At 45.6% G+C, this 27020-nt stretch overlaps 1 protein-coding gene and 1 non-coding gene across 7 annotated transcripts in view; both read right to left on the reverse strand.

Moving 5' to 3' along the window:
- The window catches only part of AP1G1 (adaptor related protein complex 1 subunit gamma 1), a 584387-nt gene that overhangs the window by 116443 nt on the left and 440924 nt on the right, over nt 1–27020 (reverse strand). For 5 of the 6 annotated variants that reach the window (XM_033942090.1, XM_033942089.1, XM_033942091.1 and 2 more), the window contains one exon: nt 8595–8735. The exons of the other annotated variant lie outside the window; for it this stretch is intronic. In XM_033942090.1, the coding sequence (XP_033797981.1) occupies nt 8595–8735 (141 nt within the window). The remainder of the gene's footprint in view (nt 1–8594; nt 8736–27020) is intronic. 6 annotated transcript variants of the gene reach the window in all.
- Nucleotides 8875–8959, reverse strand: LOC117360184. Its single transcript, XR_004539390.1, has one exon. It is a non-coding gene; the product is annotated as a small nucleolar RNA SNORD71 (small nucleolar RNA).

Consider the following 27020-nt stretch of genomic DNA (forward strand, 5'->3'; position numbering starts at 1 on the left):
GGGGGGGCAGGGTGCAAAGCCTGGCGGCAGCCTGCAATACTTCTGGGAGGGGAGGGCTGGTCCAAATATAAACCGGGACCCCAATTTTTGGGCCCAAAAATCCTGGTTTATAATCCAGTATATACGGTACATTAATCTAAAGCATACGAGGGATTTCCTATGATGGTGTGCAGCCTATACTGGTGAACAACTTTTTCTACTATTGAATGCTGCCCAATTATGGAAGTGGTAGAGGTTTTTGGTTTTTTTAAAAAAATAATTTAAATTCCGCATATCCTACAATTCTGTATGGATTACAAATTATTTAGGTACTCAAGCATTTTTCCCTAACTGTCCCGGCGGACTCCTACTCTATCTAATGTACCTGGGGCAATGGGGATTAAGTGACTTGCCCAGGGTGACAAGGAGCAGTGCAGGTTTCGAACCCACAACCTCAGATAGCCAAGGATGTAGCTCTAACCACTGCACCACACACTCCCTTGTGAGCATTGCTCTGTTCAGCTATACTGTTACACCAGGGATCTCAAAGTCCCTCCTTGAGGGCCGCAATACAGTCGGGTTTTCAGAATTTCTCCAAAGAATATGCACTGAAAACAGTGCATGCACATAGATCTCAGCATATTCACTGGGGAAATCCTGAAAACCTGACTGGATTGCGGCCCTCAAGGAGGGACTTTGAGATCCCTGCGTTACACTGAGGATATCCTACATAAATAAATATTTAGTACTAGTCTTTAAGCCCGTTACATTAACGGGTGCTAGAATATGTGTGTGTGTCTGTATTTATTTCTTTCTCTCTCTCTCCTTATCTTGTTTCTGTATTTCTTTCTTTCTGTCTTTCTTTTTCCTTGGCTGTCCACCACCACCCCTTGCCTGCTCCTCCTGTCCATTTTCCCTTCCTTTTTCTTCCCCTGTGTCCACCACCACCCCTTCACTCGTCCCCTTATCCAGCAGCAGCCCTTCTCCCTTTGTTTTAACTCCCCCCCTGTCCAGCAGCACCTCTTTCCTGCTCCCCCTGTCCAGCAGGAGGCCTCTCTTCCTTTTTCTGCCCCCCTCCGTCCAGCAGCACCTCTTTTCTGCCCCCCTGTCCCTCAGCACCTCTTCCCCTATCCAGCAGAACTTCTTTTTTGCTCCCCCTGTCCAGCAGTAGGCCTCCCTTCCTTTTTTTGCCCCGATCCATCTGCACCTTTTCCCTTGTCCTGTGCATTTTTCTACACCACTCCCTTTTCACTGGGGAGGGAGGTAATCTGCACCACCAGGGAATCCACCTTTGACAGAAGAAAAGGCTGATGAAAATCAGCATCCATTGGGTAAAGTTTTGTCATGGCCTTAGCCACCCGAAGAGGCCCTTTCAGGACTTCCCAATGGTCTGTCAACATTTTAGGGATGTTAGGATGCAAGGGAAAGTATGGTCTGAGCCTTAGTGCTGCTCATAAGCAAGCACTGAGCAATAGAGGTCTGTGGAGGCTCTACCTTTAATTCTTGGAGAGACTCCGTAATTATCTCCAAAAGTGTTGTGGGCTTAAACAGCCTGCATACACTCAAGTCATTTCCTGAGGACCCAGACTGGGCAAGTAAAGGCATAGATACTGAACTTACTTCATCCCAGTCCTCTTCTGACTGAACTCCCTTATCTTGTGCATGTCTCTGCTGTGGGGGAAACAGAACTCTAAGGGGAAAGGACCATGATGTTACTACCGCCGCGAGACAATACGACCATTGTAATTCAAGTACATTTCGTACATCATATTAATAAATTTGGGAGCAAACCCCTGACCAAGACACCCAGAGGGCCCTAGCAATTGCTCCTGTGTTCTTTTCTGGGGTTTAACGGCAGATGCATAGCTGCGCTTTGCTGGGGATACACTGTCACCATATCCCAGCTCCAACCAGGAATTTTGACCTGGAACTCAAGCCATCTGGGACCCCATACCCTAAGAGGGACTAGAGGAGGTTAAGCCAGTGGCTCCCACCTCTCCCTCACATGCCATGTGGCACATGGGACACGGATGGTCCTCAGCCAGCCAGCGTGCGCAAATTTGGCACGAATCCTGGGTATCCTGGCCTGAGGCATTCATCTAAAATGATTTTGAGCCAAATCAAGATATTTTGAGGCAGATAAAGGCTTTTATTCTAAAACTGAAAAATCTAAAATGATGGCATTGGCAGTGATTCTGGTGCCAAAAACAGCCCATGGGAGCTAAATAAAGGGTCAAAAATTCAGGGAATAGTATTTTAGAGGTGGAAACCCTGTCCTTAGCCCTAGAAACTTTCAAAAACCTCTCCGATTTTTCTCATAGGCTGTGCCAGCCTATTCTCACTGTGCAATGCTGGTGCTGGGAGCTGCCTAGGTTACAACTGCAGCCAGAGAACTTCTACCTCAGTCAAACCTGGGAAAACTGGACAACCCCTCAGTCTTACAGGCTGGACTGAGACCTCAACCCTCACCGGAACTCACGTACACAGGCAGGGGGTAGGAAACGCAATCAGCACCCAATCCCAGTGATCCACCACCAAAAAACACCACAGGGCCACTCAGTCTGTGCTCAAGCTTTCTGCAAATAAAACCTGGAGCGAGCCTTGCTCCCAAGAGAATGGTCCCTGAGCTCCTGGACTGTTAGCGCAGGCTGCCCAAGCAAGTACCCTGGAAAGCAGACTGCCTCTTGGCTACAGGCTTCTGCCCTCAGAGACTATGTCCTCTTGCAGCCACAGATATCCCATAACTGGGATCCTCTGTATTGGCTGTCAGCATTGGTGCTGGCCTAACCAGAGTGTCAGCAAAGGCCTATGAGATATTATATTAAACAATTCTGACCCTGGGAATGTTATTGCAGCTAGACTGATTAGTCCCCTCCCATAACCCACATATCTTCAGCCAGAATGGGGGAAATCCAGCCAGCCAGGACTTTTCAAAAGCTATGTTAATGACCAGTACTTGAATAGAACAAAAGAAGCTAGATACACTAATTCCATCTACCAGAGTCATACCTTCCTTATCAATTAAGGGCCATTTGTCTCAAAGAGCTATCAAATTATAACAGAACTCACACTGGAAGATACTGTTTTTAGAACAAACTCAAATCTATAAATACAGGCTAAAACCCTCCCCCTCTTTCTTATTCTCTCTCTCTTTGACTCCTCAGCCCCTGCACACCAAACTTATTCACACAGGACATCCATTCATACAAACTGTTTTTTCTCACTCATTTACCAAAAGAAGCAGTTCTGTAGCACATCTCTCCAAGTATTGTAGATTATTTCTTTACAAAATATACTTTTTATGCAACCACCTGGTTGTTGTTTCATAATTCTACCTCCTGCTGCCTTTTTGAGAGATGAACCCAGGACCCAAAATAGACTAGAAAACACAAACACAAAAAAATTGCACTCTGCAGCACTGAAAAGCCTCAAGACCAGATAAAAATCAAAAATTAAAGGAAAAATAAGCATAGAAACATAGAAATAGACGGCAGATAAGGGCCACGGCCCATCTAGTCTGCCCACCCTAATGAGCAGAACAGACAGGTTCCTATCAACTCGAATGTAGAGAATAAAACTGAGGAATTCCAGGAGAGCCCAGAGTGAATAATAATAATAACAGTTTATATACCGCAGGACTGTGAAGTTCTATGCGGTTTACAATAATTAAAAGATGGTACAACTTGTGTGGAATAAACAGAATTAAGAGCTTGTGATTAGCAGGCATAGATTAACAGTTATTTTGGAGTAAGAATTGTACAGGTCAGCTACCTAAATACTTCAGGAACAGATATGTCTTTAGGAATTTCCTAAATTCCCCATATGTAGTAGGCGTAAGCAATTGATCTAGATCACAGTTCTTCAACCGCCGGTCCGCAGACCGGTGTCGGTCTGCAAAAAAATCTTGCCGGTCCGCGAAGGATTCAGGACCCCGCCGCAGCAAAAGGTGCCGGCATCAGCTGATGTGCAACTTCCTGTTGCCGTCGCTATGCCGGCACTCCTGCCTGCCACCACCGACTCCTGCGCGTATTTCTCCGCACCCCCAGAAAAGCAGCGGCAGGTCTGTGTGCTTTTAACTTCAGTACACAGCTGCCCTTAGGCAGTATTTTAGGGCGGTTTCATGAGGCAGCCTTGGGGCCTTTGGTAGGCCAGCCCACATTGCATCATCGAAGCGGGCCGGCCTACCAAAGGCCCCGAGGCTGCCTCATGAAACCGCACTAAAATACTGCTTAGGGGCAGCTGTGTGCCGAAGTTAAAAGCACACAGAGCTGCCGCTAGCCTACATAGAGGAAACATTTGCTGGAGAGGGAAGGGGACAAGGGAGGGGAAGGTGCTACTGCTGACAGGGGAGAAGGGAAAGGGAAGGGATGAGAATTACTGTTGGATAAGGGGAGGAGGAAAGGGAGAAGGTACTGCTGGACAGGGGAGGAAGAACATTGGAAGGAAACAGCTGGCAGAGAGATTAGAGGAGGAGAAGGAGTCAGGATGGAATGGAGAGATCAGATGAGGGAAAGGAGAGAGACAGAGGAATGACATGGTAGAGAGAGATTGATGCTGGGAAGGGGGGGTCAGATGAAAAATAAGGAAAGAGGGACAAAGATGCTAGATCTGGTGTAGGAGATAGGGGCATAGAAAGAACACAGATACCATATGGGAGGGGGAGGGATAGAGGGCAGACAGTGGATGGAAGAGGCAGATGCTGGATTGAAGAGACAGAGGGCAGTCGCTGGATGGAAGAGAGTGAAAAGACGATGAAAGCTGAAACCAGAGACGACAAAAGGTAGAAAAAAAAATAATTTTATTTCTATCTTGTGATTAGAATATATCAGATTTAAAATATGTATCCTGCTAGAGCTGATGTTAGACATAACTGGGGAGTGCAAAGCCCAGGCAGTGCGTCTTAAGCTTCCAGCTGGCTTAGTGCTCTCTCTGACCAGGAGGCAGTTGCCCTAGTTGCACCCCCCTAACACCATTCCTGCCATGTGTGACTGCGGTATTCTGTTAGCATGATATTTGTGTAGCATTCTGTAATAATTTGGCTTATTCAGTTTTCTTGATAGTAGAAGGGATATATGTGAAGGGGAGGGGAGACGGGGGTTTTGTTGATCCTTGCCCTGTATTATTTATATTTATAAAATGACAATTGTACAGAATATTGTTTCTTTTTATACTTTAATAAAATATGTTCAATATAAAATCATAACTATTTGAGGCTTGTGCGGATGGGATCAGATGGTTAACGGGACCGAGCTTGCGGGGACAGGGCGGCAATGGGGTTTTAAAAAATTTCAGTCTTATTAGTTTGCCAGTCCACGAAATAATTATTTTCTTTCCGCCGGTCCATAGGTGTAAAATTGAAGAACGCTGATCTAGATCTTTACCCATAGTGCTGCCTGATGTGAGAGAAGGTGTTGATGATGTCTTTTAAGTTTACATCCTCTAACTAGAGGGGAAACAAAGTTCAAATGTGAGCTTCTCTTATGTCTGTTGGCTGAGAAAGAGAAAAAGTCAGTTATATATGTAGGGGCTAGACCGAATTGTGCCTTAAAGCAAAAATAACCAAACTTAAACTTCACACGCGCCTCCATTGGCAGAGAAGGCAGAGCAGAAAAATAAAAATGAGGCTCTCTACACTGGACCTTGTGATTCAGTATAGAATGTGCTTTTCACTGGGTTGGACATGGGAAAATGTTGGTAACATTTGACTTCTTAAAATGGAATGACGACACAATCTTAGGAAGGAGATTAGGGTCTGTTATGGTGAAAACTTGAGTAAGGTGGATCCATTACTATCATGTTTCCCTGAAAATAAGACATTGTCATATTAATTTTGGGCCCAAAAAAGGCACTAGTTCTTATTTTCGGGGATGTTTTATTTTTTCATGTACAATGATCATCTCTTCCTTCCTTTCCTCCATCCCAATTCTTCCTATTTCCTTTCTCTCTCCCACATGTGCAGCATCTTTCCTCCCCACTCACCCATCCCTCGGATGGGAGGGAGAGATGGGTCAGCGGGGGGGAGGGGGGAGAACGCTGCTGCTGCCGGCAACTAGGGCTTATTTTCGGGGGTAGGGCTTATATTAAGACCTACCCCAAAAATCATGCTAGGGTTTATTTTCGGGGAAACACAGTAGGTTCTGAAGCTCACTGACCCTGCAAGCTCAACTGACTGTCACCAAGAACAAAATCTTCCAGGTCAAAAACTTTAGGGGCAGGAATCAAATGGCTTGAATGGAGTTTCATCACCTGAGTGAGAACTACACTGAGATATCATGACATGGTTGGAGGTTTGACAGGTGGCTTGAGCAGCAGTAAAACTCTCAAGAACTGAACATCTAAAGGCTGTACAGAGATGGGCTTGTCCTGTACACGCTGATAAGCACCAACTGCACAGAGATTAACCCTTACAGAGTTGGTCGTGAGAGCAGGCTCGAAAAGGTGAACACAAGAGTTGCCACACTGTGATAGATCAAAGGACCATCAAACCCAGTATTCTGCTTCCAATAGTAACTAAGCAAGATCCCAAAAGAGTAAAACAGATTTTATGCTGCTTATCCTAGGAATAAGCAGTAGATTTTCCCCAAGACCATCTTAATAATGATTTATGGAATATTCTTTTAGGTATATATAAGCAGTTCTGTGCAGGATAGAAAAAGGGGTGTAAGGCCTTGGCCTCACACCTGATGACAAACCTCCCCCACCTAAAGTTTTAAGATTTCTCGGTAGAATATTTCTGGAAGCAAGCAGAATTTGGGAGACACCCTTGTGCAGGTAGAGTGAACCATCTACTACCCACTCAACATCCAATCTGTGAGGGCCAAGGATAGAAGGCTGGGATGGAGAAGCAATCCCTTGTTCTGAGTGATGAAGGCTGGAAAGCAATGCAGTTTCTAGGGTTACTTGGATGTGAACTTCAGAAGAGGAGGGAACAATACTTGCCTTGTCTAATAGGTGGCAATGAGAATCATGGTTCTTCTGTCCTGGTTGAGTTTAAGCTAGAGAATGGCATGATGATAAAATTCATCTCCATTCTCATCCTCAAGGATAACTATGGGAAGCAATCCCGTGTCATTCTTTAGTGTCTATCTCAACCTCAATCCTCCTACACCAGCATTCTTCAATGCAAGGCTTGAGGGTCAGTGTCTCTGCCCATTCAGATTCTGATTTTTTCCTCTCTTCTTAAAGAATGACATAGAGATGATTTCTCATGGTTATCCGCGGGGACAAGAACAGTGACAAATTGTCAACGTGTCATTCTCTAGTTTCAGCAAAGTGTTTGCTACGAGAGGAATGGGACAATATGTATACAGAAATACCCTGCCCACAAGTGGAGGAGAAAGGCTGAAGCTAGTCTGTTGTGTGATTCCAGTCTGGAGCAGTACTGAGGGATCTTGTTGTTGAGATGAGTGGCAAACAGAGCCAAAAAACCCTGGGGTTCTTCCAGTTGTTTAGTCCCCACTAAACCTATTATTTCTATCAGCCCAGTAATGTTCTTGTTGGCACCAGTCAGGTTTTGTCATTATTAAAGTTGGCATTCTTATCCATGGAAAGACAGTATCTGTAATCCAGATGCAAAGTTCCAATATTGGTTGAGACCAAGTGACTAGGCTTCAGGGAGCTACTGTGCTTTCTCCAATTCCCAATGAAGTCTGTCAAGTCATAGAACAGGCTGAATTGTAGCAATCAAGAGAAAAAAATATTGGCCTAAGGTTTGCCCCAACCATAAAGAGAATAAATGAGGATTACATAAGAATTGCCGCTGCTGGGTCAGACCAGTCGTCCATCCTGCCCAGCAGTCCGCTCACGCGGCAGCCCCCAGGTCAAAGACCAGTGCTCTAAATGAGTCTAGCCTCACCTGTGTACGTTCCAGTTTAGCAGGAACTTGTCCAACTTTGTCTTGAATCCCTGGAGGGTGTTTTCCCCTGTAACAGACTCCGGAAGAGCGTTCCAGTTTTCTACCACTCTCTGGGTGAAGAAGAACATCCTTACGTTTGTACGGAATCTATTCCCTTTTAACTTTAGAGCGTGCCCTCTCGTTTTCCCTATCTTGGAGAGGGTGAACAACCTGTTTTTATCTACTAAGTCTATTCCCTTCAGTATCTTGAATGTTTCTATCATGTCCCCTCTCAGTCTCCTCTTTTCAAGGGAGAAGAGGCCCAGTTTCTCCAATCTCTCACTGTACGACAACTCCTTCAGCCCCTTAACCATTTTAGTCGCTCTTCTCTGGACCCTTTTGAGTAGTACTGTGTCCTTCTTCATGTATGGCGACTAGTGCTGGACGCAGTAATCCAGGTCAGGGTGCACCATGGCCCGGTACAGCGGCTTAATGAAAATCAAATTATCTGAAATTTCTGTTGCTCCTGGATCCAAGTTTTCTAAGGTGTGCTATAAATCATAGTAGTAGGAAGAATACTGGTTATGTTCAATCTATCTCTTATGGACTCCTCCAACATACCAATGTGTTTAATCCCTATTGCAATCAGTTTCTCTCCTCTTCCCAAATGACAAGTACACTTTGCTCCATCTCTCCACCAAAAAGTGATTTCATGAATAGTTATATTCCACCTCCCCTTCAAAAAAGAACATTACTGTACATTTACAGCAAGGATTCTTACTTTTCTGCAGCAAGGAAGATTCCTGAAGCACAATCTGCCTTGAATTCTGGCTCACAAGAGTCCAGGAAGTACAACAGCTCCTTCATCATTCCTCGGATATTGTTCCCATTCACAAGGGCAAAACTTAATTCCATTGCACGCCTAGCATAGAACAGACAGACATTACATATTATCTTCATATTTTGCAAACTGCAAATCAGCTACAGATTCTTTTGTTCTGCTGCTAGTGCTATTCCTAGTCTCTTGGCACAAGTAGTTCTCTAAATCTGTTGATTAAGTTTGTGCGTTGTCAGCAGTGAATCTCAGCACAGTGGTTGGACACTCTGTTGATGGATCACTCAAATGTTTCATCACTCAACAGCACATAGAATCACTAAAGTCCAGTATCTTTATTCCCATCCTATATCACAGCTTCTACATTTCACATATGCACAGGAAGGCAAAATATGATGGTAGAAAGGATTGTCAAAGAACTGGTGATACAACTCTCATATGAAGGGGTAATTCTGGATCTGGTACAAATTAGGATAATGTGTAGACATTATTATAAAATTCATATGTTATCAAACTCCCACAATATTCATACTGATGGAGAGACAGGGGAGAAATGATTCAGATGTTCAACTAAACTAAACTAAACTAAACCTTAAGTTTATATACCGCATCGGCTTAAAGGGTATTAATGTAGAACATAATCTTTTCCAGAGAAAGGAAAATGGTAAAACCTGAGGACATAATTTGAGGTTGAGGGGTGGTAGATTCAAAGGCAATGTTAGGAAATTCTACTTTACGGAGAGGGTATTGGATGCCTGGAATGCGCTCCCGAGAGAGGTGGTGGAGAGTAAAACTGTGACTGAGTTCAAAGAAGCGTGGGATGAACACAGAGGATTTAGAATCAGAAAATAGTATAAAAAATTGAACTAAGGCCAGTACTGGGCAGACTTGCACGGTCTGTGTCTGTATATGGCCATTTGGTGGAAGATGGGCTGGGGAGGCTTTCAATGGCTGGGAGGGTGTAGATGGGCTGGAGTAGATTTTAACGGAGAGTTTGGCAGTTGGAACCCAAGCACAGTACCGGGTAGAGCTTTGGAATCTTGCCCAGAAATAGCTAGGAAGAAAAAATTAAAAAAATTAAAATTGAATCAGGTTGGGCAGACTGGATGGACCATTCGGGTCTTTATCTGCCATCATCTACTATTTTACTATGTTATGTTACTAAGCAGGATATACTAATGCTCGAAGTATGGGAAACAAGATTCTGGATCTCGAAGCTGTGATGGAAGAAGAAGAGTTTGATATAGTGGCGATCACAGAGACATGGTTCATAGAGAACCAAGACTAGGATGTAGTTATACTGGGCTATAATCTGTTCAGGAAAGACAGGGTAGAAAGAAAAGGAGGAGGAGTAGCATTATATGTTAAAAATCATATTAAAGCCAAACAATTGCAGGATCTGCAGGGCAAGGAAAAGGCACTGTGGATCAACTTGGAAAGAGGGAATTGTGAATATATTTACATTGGCGTGATATACAGACCTCCTTCACAGACGGAAGTAGATGATAGAAATTTAATAGTAGACATTCAGACTATATCTAAAAAAGGGGAAGTCTTGCTAATAGGTGATCTTAACATGCCAGATGTTGATTGGGGTACCCCTATTGCGGAGTCTTCTAGAAGTAGGGAGAGAGTCTGGATTCTCTATAAGAAGAACTGTTCCAGCAGTTGGTAATGGAACCCACATGGGATGGGGGTCATACTGGATTTAGTGCTTACAAACGGGGAAAGTGTTTCTGATGTTACAGTGGGTGATCATCTGGCATCCAGTGAAAAAACTAACTATGTTCAGATGGGGTTTATGTCAAGGAATTATTGTCTGGATAGGAACTTCTGGAAGGAGTGGAAATGCGGTGGGAAAAACTGAAAGGAGCGATTGTAAGGGCAACAAAACTTTTTGTGAAGCAAGTAAGTAAAAGCAGAGGAAAAGAAGGCCGCTTTGGTTCTCAAAAGTAGTAGCTGAGAAGGTAAGGAATAAGAGATTAGCTTTCATAAACTACAAAAGATCGCAGAAAGAGGAAAACAGGCAAAAATATCTGGAAAAGATAAGAGAGGCAGGTCGTGTAGTCAGGAAAGCAAAGATGCAAATGGAAGAAAAAATAGCTGACATGGTAAAACAGGGAGACAAGACATTTTTTAGATGTATTAATGATAAGAAGAAGTGCAAAAGTGGCATTGTGAGACTCAAAGGTGAAGGGAAGGAATATGTAGAAGCTGATAAAGAAAAGGCCGAATTGCTTAACAAATATTTCTGTTCTGTTTTCACAGCTGAAGCGTCGGGAGCGGGACTGCAGAAGACAAACATGAATAGGGATGGAGGAGTAATAGACCCTGATAGATTTTCAGAGGGTTATGTTTGTGAGGAGCTAGCTAAAATAAAGGTAGACAAAGCAATGAGTTCGGGTGGTGTACATCTGAGGGTGCTGAAAGAACTTAAGGAAGTTCTGGTAGCTCTGCTGAGTGACCTTTTCAACAAGTCTCTAGAGTCGGGAGTGGTACTGGAGGATTGGAGAAGGGTGGATGTGGTCCCTCTCCACAAAAATGAAAGTAAGGAAGAAGTAGGGAATTACAGGTTGGTACGTCTGACTTCTGTGGTAAGCAAATTAATGGCGGACCTCACACATCACAAAGATAGGATTTTAGATAGTGCTGCCCTGGTACAGGTAGGTACCAATGACATAGGAAAATGTGGGAGGGAGATTCTGGAAGCCAAATTTAGGCTGTTAGGTAGAAAGCTGAAATCCAGATCCTCCAGGGTTGCATTTTCAGAAATGCTCCCAGTTCCTCGTGCAGGACCCAAGAGGCAGGTAGAGCTCCAAAGTCTCAATGTGTGGTTGAGACGATGTTGCAGGGATGAGGGATTTAGATTTGTCAGGAACTGGGTAACCTTCTGGGAAAGGGGGAGCTTGTTCCTAAAGAATGGACTCCACCTTAATCGGGATGGAACCAGGCTGCTGGTGCTAACGTTTAAAAAGGAAATAGAGCAGCTTTTAAACAGATGTTGGGGAAAGCCGACAGTCGCCCGGGAGCAGATGGCTCAGTGTGAGGTATCCTTGGAGGATACTATTGAAACAGGCTATTTAGGGAGTCCTGGTATAGAGGTTCCAATAATGGTGAAAGAAAGCCAGGAGGGTTTAAGAGGAAGGCAGAGTAAAAGACTCAAATTTTTCCTGTCTTCTCAGCAGACTGTAGTTGCAAGAAAAAAACACAATTTGAAGTATCTGTATACAAATGCTAGAAGCCTAAAAAATAAAATAGGAGAGTTAGAATATATAGCACTGAATGATGAGATAGCACAGTTACTTACCGTAACAGGTGTTATTTAGGGACATCAGGCAGACATACTCACATATGGGTGACGTCAACCACAGAGCCCCGATGCGGATAGCTTCACAAGCAGACTTGAAGAACTTTTGGAAAGTTCATGACTGCCGCACCACACATGCGAGAGTGCCTTCTCATCCGACGTAGGGCGCACATCTCCTCAGTTCACATAGCTAGCTAAGAAGCCAACCAGGGGAGGTGGGTGGGTTGTGAGAATATCTGCCTGCTGTCCCTGGATAACACCTGTTACGGTAAGTAACTGTGCTTTATCCCAGGACAAGCAGGCAGCATATTCACACATATGACCTCCAAGCTAACCAGAATGGGATGGTGGGAATGTTGGCAGAATAAATTTTGTAAAACTGCCTGGCCAAAGTGGCCATCCCATCTGGAAAAAAAATCCAGACAATAATGAGAGGTGAATGTATGAACCAAGGACCAAGTGGCTGCCTTGCAGATTTCCTTAATAGGCGTAGATATAAGGAAAGCTACAGATGCCGCCAAGGCTCTAACTTTATGGGCTGTGACTTAACACTCTAGATGCAGTCCAGCCTGAGCATAGCAGAAAAAGATGCAAGCAGCCAACCAGTTGGAGATGGTTCTCTTGGAAACTGGATGTCCCAACTTGTTTGGATTGAAGGAGACAAAAAGTTGAGGAGAAGATCTGTGTGGCTTAGTCCTTTGTAAGTAGAAAGCCAAAGCATGATTGCAGTCCAGAGTATGAAGAGCTGTTTCTCCAGGGTGAGAATGAGGCTTTGGAAAACACACTGGAAGTAAAATGAATTGATTGAGATGAAATTCCGAAACAACTTTTGGTAAGAATTTAGGATGAGTACAGAGGGAAACCACAGGATGAGCAGAGAGAGGTTTCCCCTCTAGTGGTTGATGGAAAGCAGCAATTGCACTGAGATGGACTCTAATGGATGTTGATTTGAGGCCTGATTGAGAAAACCTAGTCTAGGACTTTAGCAGAACGAGATTTAGGAGTAATCATCAGTGCAGACATGAAAACTGCCAATCAAGTGGAGAAGGCTTCATCTAAGGCAAGGCAGATATTGGGTTGTATCAATAGAAGTTTCGTCAGCCGAAAGCCTGAAGTCATAATGCCATTGTACAGGGCCATGGTGAGACCTCATCTGGAGTACTGTGTGCAATTCTGAAGGCCACATTATAGTAAAGATGTGCGCAGAATTGAATCGGTTCAGCGGACGGCCACCAGGATGATCTCGGGGCTCAAGGATCTCTCGTATGAAGAGAGACTGAACAAATTGCAGCTCTACACTCTCAAGGAACGTAGGGAGAGGGGAGACATCATCGAAACATTTAAGTACCTCACGGGATGTGTCGAAGTGGAAGATGATATCTTCTTTCTCAAGGGACCCTCGGCCACAAGAGGGCACCCGCTCAAACTCAGGGGCAGTAAATTTCATGGCGACACCAGAAAGTATTTCTTCACAGAGAGAGTGATTGATCATTGGAACAAGCTTCCAGTGCAGGTGATCGAGGAAGACAGCGTGCCAGACTTTAAGAATAAATGGGATACCCGTGTTGGATCCCTACGAGGGTCAAGATAAGAAAATTGGGTCATTAGGGCATAGACAGGGGGTGGGTAAGCAGAGTGGGCAGACTTGATGGGCTGTAGCCCTTTTCTGCCGTCATCTTCTATGTTTCTATTTCTGGATGTAACATTGCCTAGTGGTAGGCTTTCTGGAAGCTTCTAAAATGTCTGCTACAGATTGAGAAAACTGTAGATTGGCAGTTACGTTGAAAGGTACCATAGTCTACTTGGACTTCCAGAAAGCGTTTGACAAGGTTCCACATGCAAGGCTTATGAAGAAACTACTAAGCCATGGAGTAGCAGGAGAAGTGCACAGATGGATCGGCAAGTGGTTGGAGAACAGAATGCAGAGGGTTACCATAAATGGGAAATTCTCAGACTGGGAGAGGGTGACTAGCGGCGTGCCCCAGGGCTCGGTTCTTGGGCCCATCTTGTTCAATATTTTTATAAACGATCTAAGTAAACACTGCATTGGGTCACATTACAATTCTGGGTCTAAGGGGAGTACACGTAGCAATTCTAGGTCTAGAGGGAGTACACACTGTAATTCTGGGACCAGCGAGAGTGCACACGCTGCAAATTGCACTAAAGGAGCTCAAGTAGCCCAAACGGGAATACCCCCACAGGGTACACACATTACCAAGTCTCTGATAGGAGCGCACTGCAGTTATGGGGAGTCCGGGATAGGTACAAGCTGTAGCTCTGGGTCTAGGGAGTGTAAGAGACAAGCGAAAAATACTAATGGTGGTCTAGTTGATATAGAGGGATTGTCCCCACTGAGATACAACAAGCACACAACATGGAGGGCTATGTACGTCAACGCCCACAGTCTGGGAAACAAGATCCTAGATTTGGAGACAGAAATGAGGAATGCCGACCTGGATGTGGTGGCGATATCTGAGACCTGGCTCACAGACTCCCACGCGTGGGACATGGTCATACCAGGTTACAACTTGCTTCGTCGGGACAGGGAGGGCAAAATGGGAGGTGGGGTAGCATTATATACTAAAGATGACATTAAGGTCACCAGAATCACAGATGTACAGTACACTGGGGAATCCCTTTGGGTAAATTTGGCCAGAGGGAAGGACAAATGCCTATATCTTGGCGTGGTATACAGACCCCCAAAACATCAAGAAGACCTAGATTTGGAATTAATCGGAGATATAGAGAATATCACCTTGCGGGGGGACACAGTATTGGTAGGTGACTTCAACATGCCCGATGTGGATTGGGTCACGCTTTCCTCTGCTTCCGGCAGCAGCAGGAAGCTATTAAACTCTTTGAATGGAGCAGGACTCAGGCAACTGGTAATTGAGCCAACAAGGGATCAGGCAATTTTGGACCTGGTACTTACCAACGGAGAAAGTATCACAGAGGTCTCGGTGGGTGAAACTTTGGCCTCCAGTGACCACAATATGATTTGGTTCAATCTCAGGAAAGGTTTCACGAAATCTACCACATTGACCAAGGTTCTCAAGTTCAAGGACACAAATTTCCAGGACATGGGAGACTTCGTTCACCAGGCGCTACAAACCCAAGCAGATACCGACAGCGTGGAAGAAATGTGGTCAACTTTGAAAACCACCATACAGGAAGCAACAAACCGCTATGTTAAATCAGTAAGCAAACGAAGTAGGAACAACAAGCCACAGTGGTTCTCTATGGAGATCTCAGACCTCATCAAAGAGAAGAAAAAAGCATTCATCTCTTACAAACAATCAGGGACACAGGACTCCAGAGTAGATTATCTGACCAAATCAAGAGCCGTCAAAGCGGCAGTTAGAGAGGCCAAATTCCGCATGGAGGAGTCTCTAGCAAAGAATATCCAGAAGGGAGATAAATCCTTCTTCAGGTATATTAGTGACAGGAAAAAGAACTCAGGCGGGATAGTACGACTCAGAAAACCAGACGGAGACCATGTGGAGACGGACTCGGAAAAGGCCCAACTGTTAAATGAATACTTCTGTTCAGTCTTCACCCGCGAGGTGCCGGGAATCGGCCCTCAACCACATACAAGGATTAAATCAGTAGACCCGTTTAGTAATTTCAAATTTACACCCAGCAGCGTCTACTGCGAGCTGTCAAAAATCAAGGTCAACAAGGCAATGGGGCCTGACAACCTACACCCTAGGGTACTCAGGGAGTTGGGAGATGTCTTGGCGGAACCACTATCCGCGCTCTTTAATCTCTCCCTTAGTACAGGTAACGTCCCGATGGACTGGAAGACGGCTAACGTCATTCCACTACACAAGAAAGGCTCCAGGGTGGATATGGCAAACTACAGACCAGTGAGTCTCACTTCAATAGTGAGCAAACTAATGGAAACCCTAATCAAACACCAAATGGATAGGATCATGGACGAGGAGAATCTGCGGGATCCCCGCCAACATGGATTTACTAAGGGGAGATCGTGCCAATCCAACCTGATCGGCTTCTTTGACTGGGTGACGAGGAAGCTGGATGTTGGTGAGTCCCTGGACATCGTCTATCTGGATTTCAGCAAAGCATTTGATAGCGTGCCACACCGCAGGTTGCTGAACAAGATGAGTTCTTTAGGTTTGGGCGACACTTTAACAAAATGGGTTGGGAACTGGCTTGGAGGTAGGCTTCAGAGGGTGATGGTGAATGGCACTCCCTCCGAGATGTCGGAGGTGATAAGTGGAGTGCCACAGGGCTCCGTCCTAGGCCCGATCTTGTTCAACATCTATATAAGAGACCTGACAGAAGAGCTTCGAGGTAAAATAACATTGTTTGCCGATGATGCCAAACTGTGCAATGTAGTGAGCAAAAGCACAACAGACAAAAAAGCAATGACAGACGATATGGTGCATGACTTACTGCTGCTGGAGCACTGGTCTAGGTCCTGGCAACTCAGTTTCAATGCCAAAAAATGCAAAGTCATGCACCTGGGAAGCCAGAATCCATGCAAGATCTACACCCTAAATGGCGAGATCCTGACAAGAACTGTAGCAGAAAGAGACTTGGGAGTGATTGTCAGGGAAGACATGAAGTCGGCAAACCAAGTGGAGCAAGCTTCATCCAAAGCAAGGCAAATCATAGGTTGCATACGCAGGAGTTTCATCAGCCGTAAACCTGAAGTCATTATGCCACTATATAGATCCATGGTGAGACCGCACCTGGAGTACTGTGTGCAATTCTGGAGGCCGCATTACCGCAAGGATGTGCTGAGACTGGAGTCGGTCCAGAGAATGGCCACCAGGTTGGTCTCGGGACTCAGGGAGCTCCCGTACGAGGAGCGGTTGGGGAATTTGCAGCTCTACTCACTCGAGGAGCGTCGAGAGAGGGGAGACATGATCGAGACATTCAAATATCTCACGGGCCGCATCAAGGTGGAAGAAGACATCTTCTTCTTCAAGGGTCCCGCGGCAACAAGGGGGCATTCGTGGAAAATCAGGGGCGGGAAACTGCACAGTGACACTAGGAAGTTCTTCTTCACTGAAAGGGTGGTTGATCACTGGAATAGTCTTCCACTTTGGGTTATTGAGGCCACCAGTGTGGCGGATTTTAAGGCCAGATGGGATAGACATGTGGGATCTATCCGCAAAGATAGATAGTGAGGATCACTGGGGTGGGCAGACTTGATGGGCCTTGGCCCTTATCTGCCGTCTATTTCTATGTTTCTATGTTTCTATGTTTCTATGATCTGGAAGAGGAAACAACTTGCAATATAATAAAGTTTGCAGACGATACAAAACTATGTCGGGCGGTTGACTCTCAAAGGGACTGCGAGGAACTCCAGAAGGATCTGAACAAGCTGGAAGCATGGGCATCAAAGTGGCAGATGAATTTTAACATAAACAAATGCAAGGTGATGCATCTAGGAAAAAAACCCAAAGAACACGAATATAAGATGCTGGGGGCGACATTAGCAAAATGCGAACAAGAAAGAGATTTGGGGGTACTGATTGACAGAACCCTAAAGCCTTCGGCACAATGTGCGGCAGCGGCGAAGAAAGCAAACCGGATGTTGGGCATGATTAAGAAGGGGATCACGAGTAGATCGGAAGATGTAATAATGCCACTTTATAGAGCAATGGTTAGACCGCAATTGGAGTACTGTGTACAACACTGGTCTCCATACCTCAAGAAAGATATAACTTTGCTGGAGAGGGTACAGAGGAGAGCCACGAAACTTGTCAAGGGATTGGAGAATTTGAGCTACAAAGAGCGCCTTATGAAATTTTGACTGTTTACCCTCGAGCAGAGAAGACTGAGAGGGGATCTAATAGAGACTTTTAAATTAATAAAGGGATTTGATAAAATGGACCAAGAAGAAGCTTTACTAACTTTTTTGGAGGTGACACGGACAAGAGGTCACAGACTGAAACTAAGAGGCAGCAGGTTCAGGACGAATGTCAGGAAGTTCTTTTTCACACAGCGAGTGCTGGGAATTTGGAATGCTCTCCCGGAGGATGTTGTGACAGAGATTACTGTTCTGGGATTCAAGCGCAAGTTGGATGCACACCTTCTTGCAAATCATATTGAGGGCTACGGTATATCTGGGTCTCCAATCAGGAGCACCTAAATGGGCCGCCGCGTGTGCGGATCACCGGACTGGATGGACCTCGGTCTGATCCGGTGAAGGCTTTTCTTATGTTCTTATAAGCTGTCAGGTGAAGAGACCACAGGTTGAGATGAAGTAGATAACCCTGATTCTGTGTAAGCAGAGACAGAAAAACTGACAGAAGTAGTGGCTCCCTGCTGCTGAGTTGAAGTAGAAGGGAGAACCAAGGTTATCTGGGCCACCAAGGAGCTATGAGAATCATGATGGCATGTTCGTGCTTGAGTTTGACAAGTGTCTTAAGAATCAGAGGGAATGGAGGAAACGCATACAGAAATTTGCTCGTCCATTCCAGAAGAAATGCATCTGCCTCCAAGCATTGAGGAGAGTAGATACTGGAGCATAACTGAGGCAGCTTGTTGTTGTGGGGAGACACAAATAGATCTACCTGAGGGGGTCCCCACTGAGAAAAAATGTGATGGAGAGGCGATGAATTGAGTGTCTATTCGTGAGGTTGTAGAAGATGATTCAATTTGTCTGCCAGACAGTTTTTCTCGCCTTGAATATAGACTGCTTTCAGCAAGATGTTGTGAAGAATTGCCCAATTCCAAACCTTCTGAGCTTCCTGGCAAAGAAGGAGGGATCCTGTTCTGCCCTGCTTGTTGACATAGTACATGGTGACTTGATTGTCTGTACGAATGAGGACTACTTGATCGTGAAGAAGATATTGAAAAGCTTTGAGAGCATTGAAAATCGCTTTGAGTTCCAACAGATTTATATGGCTCTGACGATTTGTGCTGGACCGATGTTCTTGAGTATGGAGACCATCGAGATGAGCCCCCCCAAGTGTAGGTCGAGGAATCTGTCGTAAGGGCTTCTGATGAGGGGGCGTTTCAAACAGTAAACTTCTAGAGAGATTGGAAGAGAGCATCCACCAGTGGAGAGACAGTCTCAACGAAGGAGTCACTGTAATGTGCTGAGAGAGTGGATTGGAAGCCTGCGCCCACTGAGATGCCAGGGCCCACTGAGGAATTCTGAGGTGAAGTCTGGCAAAAGGAGTCACTTGAACTGTAGAGGCCATGTGACCTAGTAGAACCATCATGTGTCTCGCTGAGAGTGAAGTGAGGGATGACACTTTGAGGCAAAGGTGAATGAGAGTATTCTGACGTTGTTGCGGGAGGAATGTTCTGAGTTGCAAGTGTCCAGTACAGCTTCAATGAACTGTAGGCTTTGAGAGGGTTGTAGCTGGGATTTTGGAAAGTTTATTTCGAACCCCAAATGTTAGAGGAACCAAATAGTCTGTTGGGTCACTACAATAACCCCCTGAGATGTTGAATCTTTGATGAGCCAGTCGATCAAGTATTGGAAGACCTGGAGAACATGGCTGCGCACAGCTGCTGCCACCACAACTAGGCACTTGGTGAAAACCCTGGGAGATGATGCCAGGCCGAAAGGCAGCACTCTGTATTGAAAATGATTTCCCACCCTAAACCTGAGGAACTTGTGAGAGGCGGGATGAATAGGGATGTGAGTGTAAGCCTCTTTGAGATCCAGAGAGCATTACCAATCGTTGTGATCCAGAAGGAGATACAAAGATGCTAGAGACAGCATCTGAAATTTTTCTGACAAGAAATTTGTTGAGAGCTCTGAGATCCAGGATAGGTCGCAGATTCCCTGTCTTCTACAGGACAAGGAAGTAACGGGAGTAAAACCCCGTGCTCTGCTGTTTGAGAGGAACTTTGAGCTTCCTGAAGAAGATGGGTGGTCTGGACTGGATTGGAAGGAAACTCTCTTGGGGGAAGATCTGGTAGAATCTGAAGGAAGTGAAGAGAGTAACCTTCCCTGATGATTGTGAGGACCCAGAGTTCGGATGTAATGAGTTCCCATCTTTGATAAAAATGATGGAGATGACCCCGTATGGGAAGAAAAGAGGACAGAGGCAGAACGATTGAGGCATTGGGTACAGCAGGAGTTTGAGGTTTATGCTGCAATTGCTGATGCTGTTGTTTCTTAGGAGGCGGCCTTGAATAAGGTGCTGCCCCTCTGAGGAAAACGCCTCTAGTAAGATGGAAGAGGCCTATAACCTTTAGCAGTGTAAGGCTTCGGCTTCGGCCTGACTATGGAGGCAAATGACTTCTCATGCTCAGATAAGTGCTTTGTAGCTGCCTCAATAGAGTCATCAAACAACTCATTGCCCTGGCATGGGATGTTGGCCAATCGATCTTGTAGATTCGGGTCCATATCTACGGTGCGGAGCCAGGCTAGACAGCGCATTGCCACCGAGAAAGTAGTGACCCTGGAGGACATCTCAAAAGCATCATATGCAGCCTGGACCATATGCATGTGAAGTTGACCTAGAGTGGAATGCATATGCTGGAACTCTGGCAGGCGATGTTCTGGGAGGTAATTGAAAAAAGTGGGCATAGCACTGACCCAATATTTGAGATATGATGTAAAGACAAAGTTGTAATTTAAAATTCTATTTGTCATCATTGAATTTCGATACCACCGATGGCCAAACTTATCCATGGTCCTTCCCTCTCGGCCAGGTGTAACTGTGGCATAGACTATGGCTGGACTGGTTCTCTTCAATGAAGACTCAACGGGGAGAGATTGATGGGACAGTTGAAACTTTTCAAATCCCTTACAGTGGATCATTTTATATCGAGATTCCAGTTTTACTGGCACAGCAGGAATGGAATATGGTGTATCAAGATTTCTTTTGAACGTTTGAGTGAGAATGCCATTCATGGGTAATTTTAATGAATCCCTAGGAGGATTAGGTATACCCAGTTCTTCCAAATACTCTTTAGCGTATTTTGAATCAGACTCCAAAGTGATGTTAAGGTCTTTACTCATTTGACATAGAAATTTTGTAAAGGATACCGGGATGGCCCTGTTGAGGCGAAGGTGAACGAGAGCCCCTCGAAGCACCTCTCATGGCAGAGAAAGAAGGTGAAGCCTCTCTGGAATATTGATACCTAAGATCTGAATCCATAGGCAAAGAAGCCAATGAATGACCACTTCTGGAATGAGCCGGAGAAGTAGAACATTTCCATTTGAAAGAACCAGCTGGCGAAGAAAACCTCATAGGAGAAGAACTGGACTCACGAGAATGCTGTGGTTCAGAAGTAGATTTCTTCAACAAGGAAGCTGGTTGCCTCGAGGAGTCTCGATTCCTCGACGAATGAGGTCTGTCTCGAGAAGAGGACCTGGGCCTTGATGAATGCCTCGACAAATGGTGTGGAGATGAACTGTGCCTCGGAGAACGAGGTAGTGATCGCGAATTCAGCCTCGAATCCAGCCTCAATGATGAATGTTGAGGAGTCCTCGCCCTGTGCCTCGAAGAAGGCAATGCCTTATACGTAGAGGTAGGGCTGGAAGTTGGAGATCGAAGTCGAGACACTGATAAGGACTCAGCTCCTTGTGCAGATGTATCTCGAGGCACTCGCAAAGAGTTAGCTCCTTGCACAGAGTGTGTAGATTGATCTCAAGACACTCTTAAGGACTCGACTCCTTGTATTACTGCTGAGTGCTCAGGCTGGACTGCAGGAAGCAGGGTCGAGGCAGGAGTTAATTTGGCAAGCATGTTACCAAACTCCTGATGCAGAATAACTTCCAATATACTCTGCAAAGCTGGCACCGAGACCACTGGAGCTGGCACAATTGGTGTGGCTATGGACTCTGAAGAAGACGACCTCGAGGAAGAGTGTTGCCTCGATTTCGAGACACATTTCCTGGAGATCCTCGGACCCACCGGTTCTAAGGGTGGCTTGTATGGGGGGGGGGGCTTGGCTTAGCTATCTTAACTGATGGAGACACCAAGGCTAACAGCACCTCAGGGGAAGATTTAGCTGATTTCCCCAAAGATGAAGACTTCCCCATCGAGGAAGGTTTGAGCGAGGTCAAGGTTGAAGGGTTTGGCCCCGTAGAAGACTTTGATGGAGTTGAGGTCAGGCCCAGAATCGGGGTCAAGGCCTTAGGTAAAGGCCAATCCTTTCCCCCTAATATTTTTTCAATCTGAACTTGACGACGTTTAAGGGCTTGATTTTGAAATGTAGCACAGCAGGTGCACGACTCCGGACGATCAGGTCTTAAACACTGTACACACCACTTATGTGGGTTAGTGATGGAGATCGCATGTTGACACTGGCTACACTTCTTAAATCCTGTGACCAGCCAAGACATAGAATGAAACATGGCCGCAGCAAAATCGAAGCCTGCTAGCTGAGGCAGCGGAGTAGGTCCCGACCTGACACGATCGAAAAAACAAACAAAACGTTTTTTTAAAAAATCGAACGCGCAGATAACACAGCGACCCTGTAAAGAAAATACATGAACTGCGGTGAGAGAAGGCACGAGTTTAGAACTAACTCTCGTGCAGAGCCATGAAACGAGGGCTTCTCAGCTCCGCGGAAAACTTAGAACTGAGAATACGCTGAGGAGAAGCGCGCCCTACGTCGGGCAGGAAGGCACTCACGCATGCGCGGTGCGGCAGTCGCAAACTTTCCAAAAGTTCTTCAAGCAAGTTTGCTTGTGAAGCTATCCGCATCAGGGCTCCGTGGTTGACGTCACCCATAAGTGAGAATTTGCTGCCTGCTTGTCCTGAGATAAAGATATACTAAGCATCTCGGAGACCTGGTGGAAGGAGAACAATCAATGGGACCTGGGTACAAATTATATTGTAAGGATAGAGTAGATCAAATTGGGGGTGGGGGTTACGCTATATGTTAAAGAGTGAATTGAATCAAATAAAATAAACATTCTGCATGATATAGATAGCAGTGTGGAATCCTTATGGTTAGAAATTCCATGTGTGAAGGGAAGGAATATAAAGGTAGGGTTATACTACCATCCCCCGGGAAAAAATGAGCAGACTGATAAAGAAATATTTTCAGAGACTATGAAAGCTGGAGAAATGGGCTACACTATAATAATGTGTGATTTCAATTACCAAAGAAAAAACAAAAAAATATGCTCAACAGTTATGATCACTCCACTGACCACTGTGTAGTACAATACAGATTAGGAGAAAATTGCAGTATATTGCACTCAGTTCAACATAGCATAAATGTTTGTGGAGAAAAAAAGCATCAGTTAATGTTTCATGGGCTCAAAAAAAAAAAATCCACAAAGATATATTCTGCAAATCTATTGCATTGTCCATGTACTGTTTCATCCACAGGATCAGTCAGCATCAATTCCAAAAACAAACACTATTGTGTAGTAACACCAAGCACTATCGAAACTAAGCAAAAACATTTATCTGTGTTCTCTTCCAGTCCAGTCCAGCTGATTCAGTTTGTCTCGAGATCGGGGCAGGCAGGAGAAGTTGGGCTGAGGAGTGAGGCGAGGGAGAGAAGAGGAGACAAGCACTGAGGAGGCAGAAGGAAAGGAACAGGAGAGGAGGCAGAGAGTGAGGGGTAGCTCTGCCCACCACCTGACATAACCCGTAGCGGACCCGGGGCTCCCCCTTAAAAGGGGATGGGCTAACGGCGCTCAGCCATTTGGCGCGTGTCGAAGGCGAGCGTTAAAGGCGCTCGTCTTTGCGAGAGCACTTTTACGAAGGGCCTTGAGCAGGGACAAGCCACCGCTAAGAAGAGCAGAGGGAGATCAAAGCAGACGCAGAGTACATTCAACCAGGCGGACCAAGCAGGTACAGAGACACACAACTAGGCAGACCCAGCAGGTACAGAGGCACACAACCAGGCAGATACAAGGGGCACAGAGGACAGCCTCAACAAGCACAGAGGACATAGTAGGCACTGAGGACACACAGCCAGGCAGGCACATAGGACAAAGCAGGCACAAAGGACACACAACCAGGTGGACACTGAGGACATAACAAGGCAAACTCAGAAGACACAGCAGGCACAGCAGACATCCACAGGAGACCGGCAAGTGGGCAGTAATGGAAGCAGCAGACAGAAGCAGGATGGGCTACCCAGTTTTCTGCACCGTCTGCCATATGTATGACTACCTCACTTCTGGGAGGCGGTCTTACGTATGCGCTCGATGCGGACAACTGGAAAGCCTGAAGAAGCAAGTCAGACTCCTGGAGAGTAGAATACTAGAACTGGAGGCACTTCAAACAGTAGAGGAAGAAAACAGACATGCAGAGATCATCAAGACAGCAAATACCATCAAGGAAGAAGTCCGGGAGCTGGAGAACTTTATAGAAGAGGCATACAGGGAGGCCGTGGAAAAGCACCAGCTGCCGGGATACACCTACAGAGATTGTGGACCAGCAAACAGGCAGCCACCAGGAGGAAGTGGGGGACACAGCAGTAAGATCTGGAAACAGCAGAGGGAACCCACAAGTGGTGATCCATGTGGGGATAAACAATGTGAGCAACAGAAACTACAACAGAGAAATACTGAAGGACTTGTTCCGGATGCTAGGAGGGAAGCTGAAGACCAGAACGCAGAGGATAGCATTCTCCGAGATCCTGCCGGTAACCAGGGCAGATGAGAAGAGACAGATGGAGCTGCAAGCAGTCAACGCGTGGATGCGGTACTGGTGTGAGAAAGAAGGTTTCCACTTTGTGCGCAACTGGATGACGTTCTGGGGAAAGAGAAAGCTATTCAGGAAGGACGGACTCCACCCCAGCAGAGACCGAACAAGGCTACTTGCAAGCAACATCAAGAGAGAAGTTGAGAAGTTTTAAACTAGGAAGAAGGGGAAAGCCGACAGTCGATCGAGAGAGTCGATGATTCGGGAATTGGTATAGCCAGAGGATACTGTGCAGGAAGATGGAGGGGAAGACTCACCAGATCGCAGTCAAAACAGTCCGAAAGGGACACAAGAGTAGGATACCGTGCAGGAAGATGGAGGGGAAGATGGAGGGGAAGACTCACCAGATCGCAGTCAAGACAGTCCGAAAGGGACACAAGAGGAGGATACCGTGCAGGAAGATGGAGGGGAAGACTCACTAGATCGCAGTCAGGACAGACCGAAAGGGACACAAGAGGGAAGGACACGCAAGAAGGGAACAGGCTGCAAACTCAAGTGTATGTACATGAATGCAAGGAGCCTTAGAAATAAGATGGGTGAATTAGAAGCTGTGGCACAAAAGGATGACATTGACATCATCGGCATCACGGAAACATGGTGGACTGATGAAAATGTCTGGGACACGGTGCTACCGGGATACAAACTATACCACAGAGACAGAGTGGATCAAAAAGGAGGAGGCATTGCCATATACATCAAAGAGGGAATTAAATCTACTGGAAAGAACATGCCACAACAGACAGATAAGTTAGAGTCTCTATGGGTCAAAATTCCAGGAATAAATGGACCAGAAACGAGGATAGGCATCTACTACCGACCCCCTGGGCAATCCGAGGAAATTGTTGAAGAAATGACGGATGAGATTAAATGCAACTGCAAGGGAGGCAACATAGTTATCATGAGCAACTCCAACTATCCAGGGATAGATTGGAACCTAGGCACCTCCGGCTGTGCTAAAGAGACCAAGTTCCTGGAAACTGTAGGCGATTGCTTCCTGGAACAACTTGTCAAGGAAAACATAAGAGGAAACGCAATTCTGGACTTAGTTCTAAATGGGCTGCGAGGACCAGCACAGGATGTAGAAGTATAAGGGACGCTGGGAAACAGCGATCACAATATGATATGCCTCAACCTGGAAATAGGGGCGAAACGTCAGTCCAGAATGATGGCCATGGCCCTAAACTTCTGAAAAGGAAATTACGAAGGGATGAGATGCATGGTGGGGAAGAAAATTAAGAAGAGGATAAACACTATAAAGATGCTGGAGCAAGCTTGGTCTCTTTTTAAGGATAAGGCGCAAAATTTATATATATACCACGTATCAACAAGGGATCAAAGAGGAAAAAGAATAAAGAACTGGTGTGGCTCACTGTAGAGGTTAAGGAAGCGATTAAAGACAAAAAAAAGCTTTGTTTAAGGAATGGAAAAGATCAGAAACAGATGAAAACTGGAATAAGCACAAACAGCATCAACACAGGTGCCATAAGTCGGTAAAAGTAGCAAAAAGACTACGAGGAAAAAATAGCCAAGGAGGCGAAGGAAACGACCCACGAAGGAAACGGTGGGACCGTTGGATGACCAAGGAATAAAGGGAGCGCTAAAGGAGGGCAAAGCAATCGCCAATAGACTGAACATATTTTTTTGCATCTGTATTTACCAAAAAGGATATACACAGCATACCGGAACCAATCAGGCTATATGCTGGAAGCGAAAACGGGAAACTGACAGGTTCTACGGTCAGTCTAGAAGAGGTATACAGGCAGATCGATAGGCTTAAGAGCGATAAATCCCCGGGACCGAATGGCATCCATCTGAGGGTCATCAAGGAACTGAAAGGGATCATAGATAGTAACATACATAGTAACATAGTAGATGACGGCAGATAAAGACCCGAATGGTCCATCCAGTTTGCCCAACCTGATTCAATTTAAATTTTTTTTTTCTTCTTAGCTATTTCTGGGCAAGAATCCAAAGCTTTACCCGGTACTGTGCTTGGGTTCCAACTGCCGAAATCTCTGTTAGACTTACTCCAGCCCATCTACACCCTCCCAGCCATTGAAGCCCTCCCCTGCCTATCCTCCACCAAACGGCCATACACAGACAGTGCAAGTCTGCCCAGTAACTGGCCTAGTTCAATATTTAATATTATTTTCTGATTCTAAATCTTCTGTGTTCATCCCACGCTTCTTTGAATTCAGTCACAGTTTTACTCTCCACCACCTCTCTCGGAAGCGCATTCCAGGCATCCACTACCCTCTCCGTAAAGTAGAATTTCCTAACATTGCCCCTGAATCTACCACCCCTCAACCTCAAATTATGTCCTCTGGTTTTACCATTTTCCTTTCTCTGGAAAAGATTTTGTTCTACGTTAATACCCTTCAAGTATTTGAACGTCTGAATCATATCTCCCCTGTCTCTCCTTTCCTCTAGGGTATATAGATGAACTGCTTC

This window comes from Geotrypetes seraphini, chromosome 4 (assembly GCF_902459505.1).
Source record: "Geotrypetes seraphini chromosome 4, aGeoSer1.1, whole genome shotgun sequence".
Lineage (NCBI taxonomy): Eukaryota > Metazoa > Chordata > Amphibia > Gymnophiona > Dermophiidae > Geotrypetes > Geotrypetes seraphini.